Source organism: Rattus rattus, chromosome 3 (assembly GCF_011064425.1).
Source record: "Rattus rattus isolate New Zealand chromosome 3, Rrattus_CSIRO_v1, whole genome shotgun sequence".
NCBI lineage: Eukaryota > Metazoa > Chordata > Mammalia > Rodentia > Muridae > Rattus > Rattus rattus.
The window spans coordinates 73,736,089-73,754,419 of record NC_046156.1 but is presented as its reverse complement, the minus strand read 5'-3'; the positions used below and the strand labels follow the sequence as shown (position 1 = coordinate 73,754,419).

Sequence of the window (18,331 nt, the reverse complement as noted above, 5' to 3'; positions counted from 1 at the left end):
CTTGTCAGGTAAATATCAGCCTCTGTGACTGGTATCAGAGATGTGTGTGTTTTGTAAGACTGAGTAGACTCCTCTTACATTTGTGTTTCTTGGTATTTGAAATTTTTCCGATAAAATTTTTCCAGAGGGTGGAAAACTAAAATCTGTCCAGATAATGACAAACTTTAAGAGTTAATAATTGAATACTGATGTCTGAGACTATCTAGGCTGCTGAAAAATTCCATAGCCTGGGAGTTTAAACAATAAACATTTATTTCTCAGTTCCCCATGCTGGGAAGTCCAAGGTCAAGGTGTCAGCTTATTAGATACCTGGTAAAGTGCTGCTTCCTGGCACATTTTTACTATGTATGCTCACAGAGTGGATGGTGCAAGAGAGAGCCTCCCCCCTTCCTTCCTTCCCTCCCTCCTTACCTTCCCTCCTCCCTCCTTCCTTCCTTCTTTTCTCTCCTGAAGTTTGATACTTTTAACTTTCTTATTTCCGCTTTTTTGTGTAATTCATGGTAGAGGCTTACATGGCTATAGACTCACATGACTATAGGTTCACATGGTTATAGGATCACATCGCTATAGGTTCTTATGGTAATAGATAGGTTCACATGGTACTAGGGTCACATGGCTATGGGCTCACATGGTTCTAGGCTCACATGGATGGTGGTGAACTCGGTTTCTCATGTTTTCATAGCACTTTTCTCAAATGAGCTATCTCCCTACCTAGGATGCCTCCCTCTTCCTCTTTCTCTTCCCGCTTGTGAGAATCCATCAAACCTAGAGCTTTGATGTAATAGCTCCAGCCTTTCTTAAATTCATTTTTGTTTTGAGACAGGACATCACTATGATGCCATGACTGGCTTTGAATTCTTCATATGGACCAGTCTCACTCCCAACTTAGAGACCCATCGTCTGTCTCCAAGTTCATTAAAGGTGGGATTAAAGGTGGTGTGCCACCACCCTGGATTTCAATTCTCTTTAAACGTGGTATTGATGTTGTTCATGAAGGTTCTGCACTCAGGAGCTAATCAGTTCTTCAAGGTTTCACCTTTTAATAATACCATCACTTTGGGGTTAAGATCACAACATATGCTTTGGAAGAGGGACACAAATACCAACTATACAGAGAAAAATTAGTAGAAATTGTTAATATTTTATTTATATTTGGTATGGGTGTATTAAATGGGGACATAAAAATTAAAACCAAGGTGAACAACAAGAAAACATCTACTTACATGTGAGAGAGATTTATGAGAGGTCTAAACATCCTTTGTTGGATATTTGAAATTTCTATTCCTTCAAGGCTGCTAAAAATACCAAGTAATAGTCAAGAGAACATATGTTATTCACAGTATAAGAAAACAATTATTTTTGTGAAAGACAATGTAGTAAGACGCCTTTAGTTAACATTATTCTAAGTGAAATGCTCAGACTTAGCCTATCTAGACACATTTATGATTTATAGACATGTATATCCTTTAAAAAAATCTTCACAGTTATGATACAACGCCTAATGCATGCTAACTAGTCAATCAATGTTTGTTGAATAAGAGCATACACAGTATATTCTGGACATCTTTAATTTTTCCAATACCTTTTAAGTCATACTTTTTTCCTGATAAAGTGCTATTTTACTGTAGAAAAGTTAGTTAAGATGAACTGAGGCTTATCTTTTAAAGGCAATTAGACATTAACAGAACTTTTGGCGTGTGTGTGTGTGTGTGTGTTTGTGTGTGTGTGTGTGTGTGTGTGTGTGTATGTAAGTCATGATTTACATAGTCTAGAAAATTCCATTTTAGGGTAAGCATGCTAATCTTTGTTGTCAGCTTGACACACTTGGGAAGAGAGAACCTCAATCGTGGAAACTGCCTCCATTGTTTTGGCTAGTGGGTATCTGTGGGGCATTTTGATTATGATTGATGTTGGAGGGCAAGCAAGCCAGTAAGCATAATTCCTCCATGGTTTTTGTCAAGCCTTGAGTTCCTGCTTTGACTTTCCTCAGTGATGGATCGAAACCTATAGGATAAATAAACTCTTTTCTCCACAAGTTGATTTTAGTCATTGTTTTATTACTGCAATGGAGAAGCAAACTAGGAGAGATCCTCTAGTAAATCTTAACCACCCAGAATCAATGGAGCAGTGAATATGCACCATACAATCAGAGAACATAAATGCATAATTCAATATCTTAATCTTGGTGCCACAGAGAGAGATAGAGGTTCATTATCACTTAATTTTATCTTATTAACATATGATATAGGAGCAATAACTATATGTCTACAGTTCATTAAGGACTCATATTTTTGTGGAGCTGGAAATAAAACATAATTAAAAGACACAAGAGCATGTCTGCTATTAGTGTTGAAGTAAAACTGAATATTCATATACTTACAGAGACTTGAGTTTGGCAAGATAATCAAATTGATTTACTTCAATTTTCTGGATTGGGTTATAAGAAATATTCCTGAGTTTAAAAAAGACAGCCATAAGTCATTCCTAAAAATTGTTTGGGTAAAGAAAATATATTTGTTGACTTTGAATGAATTTAAGACATTTACCAAAAAAAATTATAGTACGACTCCCAAGTATATTGAAAAATTAAATGTGAACCCTGAGCCCATAGAGAAAGACCTCGGGACACTGGCCTGGCAGTGCTTTCTTTGGATGTAGTTTCCAAAATACAAACAGTAAAAGCAACAGGAGTCAATGAGGGCCATCAAACCCAAAAGCTTCTTCACACCATGAAAGAAGTCTACGGCATGGAAAAATGACGTACAAAGCACTCTCTTCCTCTTCCTCTCTCTTTCTCTACTTCTTTGTTTTGTTCCGCACGCACTGTGTTAAGCACACACTCCACCACTGAGCCACATCCTTACCCCTGCAGAGCATCTATCGAGGATGGATTAATATCTAAAAAGATATAGGGAACTCAATGCAATAGAAAAAAGACAAATAATCTGATAAAGAAATAGACAAAGAACATGAGTAGATATTTTCTAAAAGAAGACACACAGATATATAAAGAAAACTCAGAATCAGTATTCATCAGAAAAATGCTAATTTATTTATTAGAGACAGAGTTTAGCTGAGGATAACATTGTACTTCACTGGATTTGGCCTTGACTTTTGAACTTCTTAACCTCAAGAACAGGGAGCCATGTAAAATTCTATTGGTTATAAATTAGGCAGGCTGCTGTATTTTGTTATAGTAGCAGAAAATGAATAAAATCAGCAGCAATGAAGGGAAAGATACTCTTGTTCGTGGTGTTTGAAGACTCAGTCCATATTGAAGTTTATGACATCAGAGGAGCCCAAGTAGCAAAAGTAATATTGGAAAAAAGAACAATGTTAGGGTTTGCACAGTAATCTACAGCTGTGCAGACCAAAGGGTTCAACTACAGAGCCCAGGAACAGCCTCATTCAGACAGAATCAGATAACTTTTGACATAGGAGCCAAAGGCATTCAACAATGAAAGGACATCTTTTTAACAGTGTTGGGAAAATTGGATAATCTTCTGCAAGAGAATAGAATTAGACCCTTACTGGGCAACATACCCAAGTTTACTCAAAAAGGATCATGTGCCTAATGGTAAAGCTATCAAACTAGAAGAAAATACAGGAAGAAAATTCCATCGAGTGGATTTGACAGTGTCTTAGATGTGAAACTGAAAGTAAAGACAATAAAGTAAAAGATACAAAAACGGCAGCGTATTAAAATGAAGGAACACTGTGGTAGAGGGAAATGTCAGTCATAACAGAGGGGAAAACACACGTAAGTCCTCTCTCTGCCTGTAGGACATAGGACTGTCTGTAGGATACACAGGATATGTAAAGACTTAAAACTCAACAACTGCAAAAGGAGCTCACATAAAAATGAATGAAGCGCTTGAGGAGTTCTTTCCCTCAGAAGACAGGCAAGTGACTAAACACGTGGGAAAACACTCAACACTACTGTTTTCAGAGCAGTGAGAATCAGATCCTGAAGGATTCTCAGCTAAGACAGCTGTGAGCCAGAGAAATGAAAACACCAGGTGTTGGCAGATTGTAGACGCCGGGGCCCTGTGCACACACAGAGAGTTGTACAATGGGGCAGTTCTGGTGGGAAATACAACTAAACAGAGAGAAGCCAGAACTACCTTGTGACCCAGTCACCTAATTTCTGGGGGTGAGCAGGTGGTCTCTGGTTCAGGATTTTTTTCACTTTACAGCCGTGAGAAAGCGATATACCTCTAGTGGAAGCTGTACTTTTAAGGCTGACTGTATGGTTTAGTGGTAGTGTGTTTGCCTAATATAAATTATTCATCCCTGATTACCGTATTACTGTCTTGATACAGCACTATTGGGAAAGGGAGGTATAAAAGAGCAAATAAAAAGGGAAGTTCCTCTAAGATCTTTTCTTGGGCTTGCAGCATGTGTATAATATAGTGTGTGCTGCGGCTCCCAAGCCATGGACACACAAGAGCACAGAGCAGACACTCTACAGTGCACTGGTTCCTAACTGACAATGTTGAGAGAGTATTAATATTAAATGAGCTTTAAAGATAATAATTCTGATTTATGATGCCTTCATTAGGTATATTTAAGACTGCTGTGAGTTCAGCCAGAATACAGCAAATACAGAGGCGAATGCCAGCAGCAAAACACTGAACTGAGAATAGGACCCCCGCTGAAGGAATCAGAGAAAGAACTGGAAGAGCTTGAAGGGGCTCGAGACCCCATATGAACAACAATGCCAACCAACTAAGAGCTTCCAGGGACTAAGCCACTATCCAAAGACTATACATGGACTGACCCTGGACTCTGACCTCATAGGTAGCAATGAATAGCCTAGTAAGAGCACCAGTGGAAGGGGTTGCCCTGGGTTCTGCTAAGACTGAACCCCCTGTGAACTAGATTGTTGGGGGGAGGGCGGCAATGAGGGGAAGATGGGGAGGGGAACACCCATAAAGAAGGGGAGAGGGAGGGGTTAGGGGGATGTTGGTCTGGAAACCGGGAAGGGGAATAACATTTGAAATGTAAATAAGAAATACTCAAATTAATAAAGATGGAAAAAAATAATAGTGTTATAAAAAAAAAAAGACTGCTGTGAGTTAAGAAGGAGCATAGAACCCAAATAACCGAATGTGGACATCCAGACATGTGCTCATAATAGCGTTACTCAAACTAGCCAAAAGGTGGAAGCACTCCAAGTGTGCACGCGCTGGAGGATGGTCGCACACAGTGTACGAGGTTTTATTATTCAGTCTTAAAAGCAAAGAGAACTCTGGCACACACTACAATACTGATGTACCTTGTTGGTATGGTAAGAGAAAGAAGCCAGTCACAAAATAGCAGCTATGGACATGAGAGAGCAAGGATGGTGGTTGCCAGGGCTGGGGCTGGATGGAGGTGGAGCTCGTGCTTGATGGTTACAGGGTTTCAGAGTTGTACTAAGTTTAAAAAACCAAACCAGACCAAACCAAAAACCTATGGAGGGGAATGTCCATGAGAGTTGAACAGCAAAGTGGAATATCTTGATGTAATCTAGTGATACAGGAACAGATGGGTAACCCAAGGCTATGTCTATTTTACCACAATTGAAAAAAAAACAAGATAAAGAAACGAAGAAGTAAGTTAATGTCTTACAATTGTGACAGCTCCTTCAGATCCTTAAATATGTTCGGCGGGAGATTTTCAATCTTATTACTTCCTAAATCCCTAGGAAAACAATTGAAAACATGTCAAACTGTTTTCTGAAGACTTCCATCATTGGTAGAAGAATCGTTCGAAAACCATTTATTTACAACTTTCCAACAGTGCCATTGGGGAGTTGGGTTAAATAACAAGAGAACTAACTCCTTGGTGTGGGGATTGAACACACAGCCTTGCTCCTGCTCAGTGTGTGCCCTACTCCTGAGCTCTGCCTCCACACCCATGGAGTCAAAAGGCTTTAAAAGAGGGAGTGAGGGGTTGGGGATTTGGCTCAGTGGTAGAGTGCTTGCCTAGCAAGTGCAAGGCCCTGGGTTCGGTCCCCAGCTCCAAAAACAAAACAAACAAAACAAAACAAAACAAAACAGGGAGTGAAATAAAAATATTTTATCACGAGCCAGGCCTGGTAGTACATATCCCTAATGCAAACGTTTGAGAGGTAGGAGCAGGAGGGTCAGAAGTTCACGGACATCTTCAGCACTTAAAATGTATTCAAAGCCAGCATGGGCCTAAAAAGCATCTCTCTCAATTTTTAAGTTCTATTCCATATTTCATCCTTTTTCTTCCCCTTTCTCCTTTTTTTTGTTAGAGTAAGAACACAATTTGAAGCCCTGGGTTTTCTTTTTTCGGGTTTCTTACAGTTACCTCAAAGCATGCATTTTGAGGTTTCTTTCAGAGGGACACACAGGCTTATACTCTCCTGGGTAGGACTTGTCTGTGCAGAGGGGGAGTCTAACATGATGTCACCTTGGATTACAAGGGGCTTTCAGCAGCAGTGCCTGTGGAATGAGAAAGGCTCAAGCTTCTTTTAAACAAGAAAAACTCAGTGAGCTTGAATTAGGAGATTATGAGTTATAACAGCAAAAGTAACTTCCCCTACCTACCTCCAGGGGTCAGGCAGGAGAAAAAACGGATGGGAAAGTTAGAGACAGGTATCCTGCCTCTTTAAAGCAATAAAACAGAACAGCGTAGGTTGTATTTTATTTATTAACTTTACCCTGGTTTTATTCTTTGTCTAAAGCTATATTTTCTTATCTAGCTTATCTCAAGTATTTGTTTCATATTTTATTTTGTATTTACTTTGGCAAGCTATCTGAATTGTTTTGTGATCCATGGGTACATATAATACTGTTTGGAAAAAGGAAATTAATATTTTTAATACATAAACATTACATGTGTAACTAACATGAAGTAAAACTGGAAAAGAACACTCTTAATGCATAGTTAGTTAGACTTACAATTCATCTAGTTTCTGGAGGTGTGTAAATGCATGTTCATTTAAGTGATTAATTTTGTTTTTCCTCATTACCCTGAAAATGAAAAAAAAATACATGTTAATATGTGGACATAATTATAATACAATTACTAAATGTAGCTTCTGAAAGGTATCATAAAATCATGAATATAGAGTGCATTTCCATCTCAGGCTATTTCGAATAGTATGATTGATTGTCCAGTTTATTTATTTAGAAAACACGGTCTCAACTATGCAGCTCTGACTAGCCTCAAACTCACCATCTTTCTGCATCAGCCTCTTCGGTGTGTGCCACCATGCCCACCTTCCGCCTGAGTTTCATTATTAAATTTCTCAAATCTTCTAATAGGGACAATATGAAAATGTAATTCAAACTTGTACTTAGAAATGGAGAAGGACCTCTTCAGAACAAAAAGTGAGTGTCTTGCAGCTATGAGCACAGGCATTGTTTCAGACTTGCTTCCTCAGCCTGCAAAGTGTGTCTTATCTAACAGAAGGCTCCATACACCACAGACATCTGATTTGCTAGTATATGGAGTTAGGACGGAGCAGCCTAAGAGACTGGCCTGAGGGGACCAACTCAATGTCTCATTAGTTTCCCCAAATATGAGTATTTGGAAAACAATATAAATCAGAATGTAGCCATTGCTCTCTCTTGACTGCTCATTCTTCTCTCTCTCTCTCTCTCTCTCTCTCTCTCTCTCTCTCTCTCTCTGTGTGTGTGTGTGTGTGTGTGTGTGTGTGTGTGTGTGTGAGAGAGAGAGAGAGAGAGAGAGAGAGAGAGAGAGAGAGAGAGAGGCCTAGGGCCTTATATGTGTTGGTCACTTGCTTTACTGCTGATTCACACCCCATCCCCCATCCCAATCTTCACTGATCTCTGTGCTATTCACTAGTATAAATGACTAATTTTGGACATTTAAAAGGGCTTCTGGTTGTCTTTGAATCTATTCTTTTAATTTTCTTTTAGCTCAGCATGTAGGCTAACGAATTCCTTATGGCATTTTCATATGCTACAATACTTCATTTTTATTTATACCATGAGCCCTCTGTCCGCCTCCATCTCACTTGCTTCACTGTGGTTTCCTCCTTTACCCAAATGGTCCTCCGTTTGGCTTTGGTATCACATATCACATGTGTGCTATTACAGTCTTTGCCCTCCTCCTCATCCCTAGATCTCTCTCTCTCTCTCTCTCTCTCTCTCTCTCTCTCTCTCTGATGTGATTTGTGATTCTGTAGGTTGTTTTGGGAGCTCTCCTGGTCTTAGAGAATTTTCTCATTGGTCAACTTACTCTTGAGGGTTCAACCTCCAGTACCACTTTCTATGAGCAGTAACATCAATCTGTATATGATAGGAATCCACTGAAGATCAACTGAAGACCATTAATGATCATGAAGGACAAAGTGACAAAGCTACTGTAAAATTTGCCTTGAAGCTAAAAATTATTTATAGTAAATGTGGAAATAGTAAGTAAAATTAAGGAAGGAGTCAGGCAAAGGTGACAGAAAGAAGACCCAGGCTAAATACATTTATAAAGGGGAAGGAGAGAACACAACAGTTATGGGGGGTCAGGGCATTTGGGTGGCTTTTGTGAATGATATAAACTAGGGCCATGTTGGACTCTAAAATGCCTCTTTCAGACTGACCCATAGACAACTCTCTGGGGACATTTTCTTGATTAGTGAATAATGATTGAGGTGGAAGGGCCCAGCTCACTGTGGGAGGGGCCACCCCTGGACAGGTAGGTGGTCTTGAGTGGTAGAAAAAATGTAGCTGAATTTGAGGCTGAGGAGCAAACCAGTAGGAGTGTTTATTCATGGTCTCTGCCTCAGTTCCTGCCTTGGCTTCCCTCAGTGATGGACTGCAACCCTGGAACGTAAGCCAAATGAACGCTTTCTTTGGGCCTGGTGTTTATCACAGCAACAGAAGAGAAAGTAGGACAGAAGGGGAAGAGAATGATCAAGAGATTAGATGAGATGAAAAGAAAAGGAAAAAAGGAAAGAACACAAATCAATTTCCAGTAATGTGAATATATGACAGCAACAAAGTTACATAAATGTAAAGAATGTGAATAAAAAAGTAATTTAATTAATTAATTAATAGAAATAAAAAGTTTTGGAAACAGAAAAAGCATCAACAACTTCTCCCAAAAGTATAGAAGAGAGGATAAAAGAGAGGGCAAGGTAGGAGGCGAAAAGAAAAGTGGACACAGTGAGATGAATATACAAAAAGTAAGGAAAATAAGTCGTTAACTTATAAAATCAAGTAAAGTAAGAAGAAAAGAATTGGGAAGCATGGGGTGGTGGTGAAGAGAGGACAGCCATCAAATGCTAGCTCTGCTTCAGTTTGTGCTGGTGAAGGTGACCCCGGTCCGAGGCATGATGTGTGTGTGACTTGGGCATTGGGCGGGCTGAGTTTGTGCACCATGTTGCTTGTGACTCCCATGGCTTATGCAGGTGCTAAGTCTCTATTGGTGACGTCTGGATGGCTATCAGAACTGTCTTCATTTTGGTCTCTTCCCTTCTTTGCCCACCCAAGCTCTCTGCTGGACACATTTAGCTTTGCACCTTAGGGGCTATGCGTCTTCTCTCATCCTTCTGAGACTGTCCAGATCATATCCTTGAGAAGCTAATGTTCTAGCGGGAGATGTCTTCCGGAAGAGTTGAAGGCAGAGGACGCAACCGCAGTGCTGAGGTATGCACGAACTGAGGATAGATACTGCTCCATTTTCTAGCCCTCTAAGTATCAGTCTGATGGAGCGATGCAGTTATACACTAAATAATTTTTCTGGAGCTTCAGCATTCTTGACTCTACAAGGGACAGCTCCAAATATTGATCTACCAGAAGCCTCCAAGATTCAGGGATGAAAACTCCATGCCGAGTCTCCATTAGTGAGATCTTCTCAGAGACTCTGTGGGCAGGGCTACCTTTCCCTATCCACATTGCTACCAGAGCTGAAGCTCCTGCTGCCTACCTCTCTCCCTGTCTTGTGGTTGCTATTCCCAGACTTTAGCAATGCCAGACTGTAGGTGATCTCTTAAGATGGTGCCTTACCACTGCCTCTGAATCATAAAGAGCAAGAGAAGAACCTCTCCCTGTTGCTGGCCCATTTGTCAGAAGAATTATGGTCTCACAGCTGCTTTTGAGGCTTGTGAGAGCGATGGGCTTGTCATTAGGGTAGAGCTCCCAGACTCTTTGTAGTAAGTTCACCTGGATTATTAGGAAAAAAGCCTCGCTTCTCTCCTCCTGCCAGTGATCTGTGCTTCTGAAGCTGTGCTCTGTTGTCTTACTTCTTTTTGTTGTATCTTCTCCTCCATTTTCCCTAGCTGTTCAGTCACTGTCTCTGTAGATTTCCAAAGCCCTTCATTTTTGTGATTGAAATAACTCATTTTTTTCTTATATTGATTCTTCTCTTTTACTTAACTCTTTGGGGACAGCTTCTAATCTAACTTGACACAATGTAGAATCACCTGGGAAGGAGTTGCAGTGAGGAATTATTTTGATTGCTGTCTTAGCTAGGGTTTTACTGCTGTAAACCTACTCAGATACTCCACACCTCCAAATACTGCCATTCCCTGGCCCAAACATATTTGAACCACGACATTCCACTCCCTGGCCCCCATAGGCTTGTTCAAACATGTGAGTTTATGGTGGCCATACCTAAACATAGTATAATGCAAAATATATTTAGTATATTATATAATATATAATGCTATATATTTATAGCAGTCTAAACAATATTAAAAGTCCAAAGTTCAAAGTCTCTTCTGAGATTCATCCAATCACTTAACTGTAATGCCCAAAGCAAGACAGGAAACCAGCTGGGCAAACACCCAAAATCTCCATGTCTGATGTGACGTCTTCAGATCTGCAGCCCTTTTTCATCTTTGTTGACTATAACACATTTCCTCTGGGCTGGTTCCACTCCCTTGGCAGGTATTCCATGGCTCTGGCATCTTTAGCATCTTGGGTCTCCAAGTGAACCTTAGTTTTACAGCTTTTTATTCCAATGTCTGGGATCGACACATGATCTTTTGTGCTCCCCAAAGAGCTGGTGTCACTTCTCTAGCTCTGCCCTCGGTGGCACTCTAGGTTCGAGTTGACTCCATTCCACTGCCACTGCTGTTCTTGGTGATCATCCCATAGTACTGGCATACACTGGGGTCACTGCAACTAGGTTTGCTATGACCCCAATAGCCAGTCTCTCATAGGCTCTCTTCATGGTACCAAGCCTCAACTGCTTTGCATGACCCCTTCAGACCTGGGCTGTCAACTGCAACTGAGGCTGCACCTTCACCAATGGCCTCTCATGGCCTCTCAGTGCCAAGCCTCAGTTGTTCTCCATGCCCCCTTCATACCTTCAAACTCAGTACCGCCTGGGTAATTACTACACATTACCAAGTCTAGCTGCAGCATGAGGTACAACCATGGCTATCTCTGGAATACAACTTCTTTGTACTCTCAGAAAACACTTCCCAGAAGATTTGACCTCAGCGATGCTGGTCTCTTCTTAATCACTGCTCATTTCTTAGCTCTGGCTAACCAATGGTCTCAGTAGTCCTTCTATTTTTGACTCTAAAGCCAGAGCCACAAGGCCAAAGCTGCCAAGTTCTGCTACTTGTTGGGGATGGAACATCCCACCTCCCCTTATTTTGTTACCAATTCTCTATTTTCCAATTCCTTCACTGCCTAAGCTTGGCTGTCCTGGAACTTGCTCTGTAAACTTGCTCTGTAGATCTCTGGTATTCAGAGATCTGCATCGCTCTGTCTCCTGAAATTAAAGGTGTATGAACACTCTGAACCTAAACTTAGCTGGATGGGATCTTTTCCCAAAGTCCCTCTCTCTAAATTTGTTATTTCCTAGAACATAGGATTCAGCTCCATTCTACTTCCTGGTGCCCTTTAATACCCGAACCATATATTTTGCATTTTTCCTTTCTCAGCTTGCTTCTTTTCATTAAAACACTTGTCGTAAGAGTGAACTTTAGTAACCACACAACATAATTCATACCAGGCTGTCTTGAGACTTCTTTTTTTAAAGCAATTAATCTAAATCTCTTCACATTAGCCCTAGGCAGACTCTTTATCCAATGGCAAAAAGCAGCCACATTCTTCACCAAAATTCCACAAAATAGTCTCTTGACCACATATTAAAATTCTTCTCTTCTTAAACATCCAGAGCCAGGCTTCCACAGTTCAAACCACTCTCAGCAACAAAGTCTTCCAAATTCCTTCTAGGATGGCCCAGTAAGCTCCACTTAAAGCATTCTACTGCTTTCCACATCCAAAGTCCTAAAATCTACATTCTTCCAAACAAAAGCATGGTCAGGTGTATCATAGCAATACCTCTTTCTGGTACCAACTTCTGCCTTAGGGTTTTACTGCTGTGAGAAGGCACCATGACTAAGGCAACTCTTATAAGGACAACACTTAATAGAGGCTGGCTTACAGGTTCAGAGGTTCAGTCCATTATCATCAAGGCAGGAGCTTGGCAGCATCCAGATAGGCATGGTGCAGGAGGATCTGGGAATTCTACCTCTTGTTCTGGAGGCAGCTAGGAGATGACTGGCTTCCAGCAGCTAGGATGAGAGTCTTACAGCCCATGACCACAATGACACACCTACTCCAAGGCCATACCTACTCTAACAAGGCTATACATTCAAATAGTGCCACTCTCTGGGACAAGCATTTTCAAACCACCACGACTGCCTTAGTTAATATAAGAAGACCCATCCTGAAAGTGGGCAGCACCATTCCTTTGGTGTCCTGGGCTGTATAGACATAGAGAGATCCAGCAGAATATTAAGCACACATGCGTTATTTTTCTCTGCTCTTGAGCAAGGAGGTGATGTGACAAGCTGCCTCAAGTCCTGCCACTATGAATTCTCTGTAATGATGAACTACAATCTGGAATTATAAGCTAGAATAAACACTGCATCCCCCAAGTTGGTTTTGTTTTCTACTTTATCACAGTAGAAATGAGAAATGGACATCTACCTTCTTTCCTTGAAGTTTAATCTATTATTTGCAGTTACTTAAATACTGTCTTCAGTACATGTCTTCAAATACATGTCTTCAAGCAGCCATGTGCTAGCTCTACTTATTTAACTCCTTCCATCACTATAAAACATTGCCACCTTCTCCTAGTAACTTTGGACCTAAACTGTAGACACCTACCAAAGAGAAACCCAAATGATATTTTCCATAAAACAGTCAATGCCAATGTCAAATGGTCATTCCTGAAACATATTATGTATGAATAAGATTACATTGACTGAGCAGGTTATATTTATGAGTGGGCTATATATTTATACTAAACAAGATCTATCTATCTATCTATCTATCTATCTATCTATCTATCTATCTATCTATTTTTTTTTAATTAACTTGAGTATTTCTTATATACATTTCGAGTGTTATTCCCTTTCCCGGTTTCCGGGCAAACATCCCCCTCCCCCCTCCCCTTCTTTATGGGTGTTCCCCTCCCCACCCTCCCCCCATTGCCGCCCTCCCCCCGACAGTCTAGTTCACTGGGGGTTCAATCTTAGCAGGACCCAGGGCTTCCCCTTCCACTGGTGCGATTACTAGGATATTCATTGCTACCTATGAGGTCAGAGTCCAGGGTCAGTCCATGTATAGTCTTTAGGTAGTGGCTTAGTCCCTGGAAGCTCTGGTTGCTTGGCATTGTTGTTCATATGAGGTCTCGAGCTCCTTCAGGCTCTTCCAGTTCTTTCTCTGATTCCTTCAACGGGGGTCCTATTCTCAGTTCAGTGGTTTGCTGCTGGCATCTATCTATCTTTCTATCTATCTATCTACATCTGTCTAGCTTGGAAATCACTATGTAGACCAGGCTAGCCTCAAACTCTTCGAGATATTCCTCTCCCTCTGAAGTACTAGGACTAAAGTTATTGACTTGTTTTCTTTTATTCTTGAGATTAGAATGATATCATTTCTCCCTTCCCTTTCCTTCCTCATACCCCTTCTTGTTCTTTTCCAAATTCATATTCTCTTTTTCTACTGATTGTTTCATATATATATTTCATTATGTATAGATATTTTTACTATTTATCATCTATCTATCTATCTATTTGACTATTATCTAAGTTTCACATAAAGGATTCATTTGGCTTGTAAGGAGAGTCACTATTACTTTAAAAAAGATAGTACTTACAAAACAGTTAAATTATTGCAGGAAATAAAAGTCAAATTTCTTAAATTATGGATACGGTTGCCTTCAAAGTCCCTAGAACATAAAAATAAAGCACAAATTAAATTCATAGACTTAAATAAATTGGCTAGGAATTATTTGCTATCAAATAAAATATCATTTCCTTACATTCTGTTTACGATTTGTATAGCAGCTGGATATACCTATATAATATATCCATGCTATATACATGTAGTATTATTGTCTGTCTTCTGTAGCAAGAGTAAAGTGATATGAGGGTCATCATATTCCCCTTCCTTTTCTCCCTCATCTCTTCCATCTTTCCTTGGTCCCTCCCTGTCAAATTGCTGGTTTCTTTTTCTTTGATTTTTACTGCTACACACACACACACATATACATACATAAATGTATAAACATGCTCACTGGGGGAGACTAATTCTCCCTCTCTCTCAGAAGCCAATAGTTGCCTGTACTTCTCTAGGAAGACCTCTGTAAGAGTTTCCCCTTTGACTTTAGCATGTTTATTAGTGTTATCATTGAGTGTTGTTTAGGTGGTGTTAATAGTGTGGTGTTGTGAGTATAGCTTCCTGTCTATTCTGGGAGACACAGTCTCATGGCTGGTCCTTTTGTTTTGGAACACTTTCTGGTCTCCCACCCCCTTGTGATATGGGTGTGGAAGTTGTGTTGGGCCTGGGCATGCCATGACCAGTTAGTTGTTTTCTGCATTTTGACGGTTGTGTTTTTTTGTGATAGTCTCCCAAAGAAAATATTTAGTTCCTGTCTCCCCAACTTAAGTGTCCTAGAAATGATTCTTAACAGTCTGCCACTGCTGGGAGCCATTTTATTTGTCCTTTCAGACAGTCATATGAGCTTCCCTTGTTCTGCACTTCATGCTGGGGAGCTGCCTAGATATTCCCCTCAAGTGCTTGTACTGTGTGGAGCTGACATCACACGGAGTCTCTTCACAGCATCAGAAGCTACCTGTGTTTTCTTCCACTGCTGGGGACCAAGTGCAAGGCTTTGCACGTAGGAGACTACTGCCCTATCATTGATATCTATCTATCTATCTATCTATCTATCTATCTATCTATCTATCTATCTATCTATCTATCTATCTATCTATCTATCTATTCCTAGCTGGGGTTGTTTTCACATAGCACCTCTCCTTTGACCCCAGCAGTAGGTGGATGGTAGAACTTTGCGGAGCACAAGGAGAAAGTTCCTTCCCTGAACACTGCGTTTAGGTCCAAGGGCATCACACACTTAGTTTAATTGCCAACGACATAAAGTTACTCAGAAGCAACAGTGATTCTTGTAGGGTAAAAGTGTGGGAGAGCTACTAACACCTCCAAGGAAAACTTGGAACGCTCTAGAGAAAAACTAGTGTCTCATCAGCACCAAGGGCACTGTCAGCCTTGCTTTGGGAATCACACTGAAGTTGACAGTGACATAGTGAAATATATCCGAAAGATTGGGAAGATCAAGAATTAAGGGACCTAAACACTGAATACATTGAAGAGGGTGTGTTTATAATGGAGAGTAACTAAGAGGAACATATTTGAAGTCAGTCTGTAGAGTGAACATCAGATTGCCCTTCTGAAGGAAGTGTTCCTCACTCTGTGGCTGCTAAATGCTTAGAGTCATGCTTCTTTAGTCTTAGTTCAGGCTCTCTGTTCTTGCTCTTTTTTTAACTAATGGTTATTCATGAATCTACCACCAGGTGGCAGTGTTCTATGACAAATCAAAGTTTACTTTATTAAAAGTTGCCTGCAGCCGCTCCCACCTATAATCTCAACAATAGGAAGACTGGGACAGGAAGATACCTGCTAGTGAGTTTAAGGCCAGCCTGGGCTACATAATGAAACTTTGTTTAAAAAAATAGTCTCAATTCACATTTTTTGGGGGGGGGTGGTTTGCTTAGGATTCAACTCAGGACCGTTAGAACTAAGTTAGTACTCAATCCTCAAACTGTGTCTCCAGTCCCACATGCAAACAGTTTTAACCGTTGACTGCTTCTGTGAGTACTGCTCGATTGTGTCTAGTTACTAAGTTTCTCCTTATCTTCCTGAGTTCATTACTCAGCATGTCTAGTTTGCTGTAAACTTGGATACCAAACAGTCAACCTTGGAAATTTTCTTACAAAACAGGAGGTAAAGGGAGTTTTGTTGATTTCAGTAGGCAGTTTGTTGATTGAACTTTTAAATAGTAATTTTGGACATTTCTTTAGAAAAACAAAACAAAAAAAAAGTAAAACAAAAGACAAAACAAAACAAAACAACAAAAAATCCCCCAGAAACCCAACTAGAACCCAAAACTCACAAAACGCAAAAACCCAAAACACCAAAACCAGATGCCAAACAAACAAACAAATGAACGAAACCCTGGTGGTTTATTTATTTATGTTGATAACAGGGCCTCACTCTGCTCCCCTGGCCTTGGGCTTGTAGTGACCCTCCTTCCTCAGCCTCTTGCTTTAGCCTCCTAAGATTACAGGTGTGAGCCACCACACCAGGCCAGACCCACGTCCTGAGCAGGCACATTCACTGATTGGTAGAACTACAATTAGTGGGATGATACTTGTTACTAGGCAACGCCACCGTGTTATTACACAGAACAAGTAAGGGACTTTCTCAAAACATCCCACAGACCCCGCTGTATTGTGATTGGTGCTAAGCAGTGCACTCATGACTCGGAATTTAGGGATAAAACTAAATGACTTAGCTTTCTGCATCAATTTAATAGGTGAGTGGTGACAGCAGGGAGAGCAAGTGTGACATACACCATGTGACGTCCCTTCTGTCTTCCTTCTTCCAGGTTCTAAAACACTTTTCTCTTTCACATATTGCATTTTGATAAAAGTTTAGAGAAGTTAGCCAAAGAGGGTGTTTAATATAAAAATAAAATAATGTGAGGAAACTTGATACACTAGCTAGCTGTGACAGAAGACCCATAGATAGATGGATAGATAGATAGGTAGATAGATAGATAGATAGATAGATAGATAGATAGATAGAGGTGGATAGATAGGTAGATAGGTAGATGGATAGGTGGGTAGATGAATGGATAGGTGGATAGATGGATGGATAGATGGATGTACAGGTGGATAGATGGATGGATGGATAGGTGGATAGATGGATGGGTGGATAGATAGGATAGACAGACAGACAGACAGACAGACAGACAGATGGATGGATAGATGGATGGATGGGTGGATAGATGATTGGATGGATAGGTGGATAGATGGATGGGTGGGTAGATAGATGATAGATAGATAGATAGATAGATAGATAGATAGATAGATAGATGGATGGATAGAGGGAGGGAGACTGACTTACAGCCAGTGCAGCCGGGGCATGTGCTGACAGAGGGGTTTGTCAGGCAAACGGGTGAGGGCATTATTCATCAGCACTCTAAAAAGTAAAGAAACCACGAAAAGTCACATTTTCTGGTTCTTTCCTGTCTCCAGGCAAACACAGTGTTATCATTGCTGTTCAGAAATCGCAAGAGCCCCATGCTACATGTCTTGCCCCCCACCTTTTCTCTGCATGCCCTGCAGTACTGAAGTGCTTTGGTAGTTAAGACCATTTCTACATACATTGGTTCTCCCACAGAGAATAGCAATATTAGTCTCCGAACAGAAGCCTGTGCCCGTCGGCAGCAGTTGGAGGAGGCTTTTCTTTCGCTGAGGTTGCTGCATGGGAGGGCTGGTGCCTAAGCACACTTCAGTACAGTACGATGGTAGCCTGTGCTGGGTTCTGGTGGACTGATAGAACATCGTTACAGCAGTCAGGCCTATAAGTTGCCTTAGAGAAAGTGGTCAAGGTGGTTTTTAGTCAAGAAAGCTTCTTTTAGGCTTTAATAACTATAAATTCATGCTGCTATACTTAAAGTTTTAATGTTTTATTTCTGTCTCTTTCTTCAGTTGGAATACTTTACATTTTTTATTACATTGATTTACTTATTTATTGTGTGTGTGTGTGTGTGTGTGTGTGTGTGTGTGTGTGTGTGGTGGTTTGAATAGATAAGACCCCCCATAGTTGCATGTGCTTGAATCCTTGGCCCATAGGAGGTGTGGCCGTGATGGGTCTTGATGGAGGAAGTGTTTCACTATGGGGTTGGGCTTGGTGTCTCAGAAGTTCAAGCCATTTCTCCCTGATGCCTGCCAATCAAGACGTAGAACTCACAGCTCCTTCTCCAGCACCTGTCTGCCTGCATACTACCATGTTCCCTGGCA

The 18,331-nt window shown here is 40.7% G+C and overlaps 1 protein-coding gene across 3 annotated transcripts in view; it reads right to left on the bottom strand.

Annotated features, from left to right (window-relative positions):
* Nucleotides 1-18,331, bottom strand: part of Rxfp1 (relaxin family peptide receptor 1) — a 120,975-nt gene that overhangs the window by 12,430 nt on the left and 90,214 nt on the right. For 2 of the 3 annotated variants that reach the window (XM_032898205.1, XM_032898207.1), the window contains 6 exons: nucleotides 17,433-17,507; nucleotides 14,101-14,172; nucleotides 6,915-6,986; nucleotides 5,614-5,685; nucleotides 2,381-2,452; nucleotides 1,224-1,295 (listed from right to left, as the gene is read on the bottom strand). In XM_032898205.1, the coding sequence (XP_032754096.1) occupies nucleotides 1,224-1,295; nucleotides 2,381-2,452; nucleotides 5,614-5,685; nucleotides 6,915-6,986; nucleotides 14,101-14,172; nucleotides 17,433-17,507 (435 nt within the window). The remainder of the gene's footprint in view (nucleotides 1-1,223; nucleotides 1,296-2,380; nucleotides 2,453-5,613; nucleotides 5,686-6,914; nucleotides 6,987-14,100; nucleotides 14,173-17,432; nucleotides 17,508-18,331) is intronic. The other variant, XM_032898206.1, reaches the window with a different exon arrangement.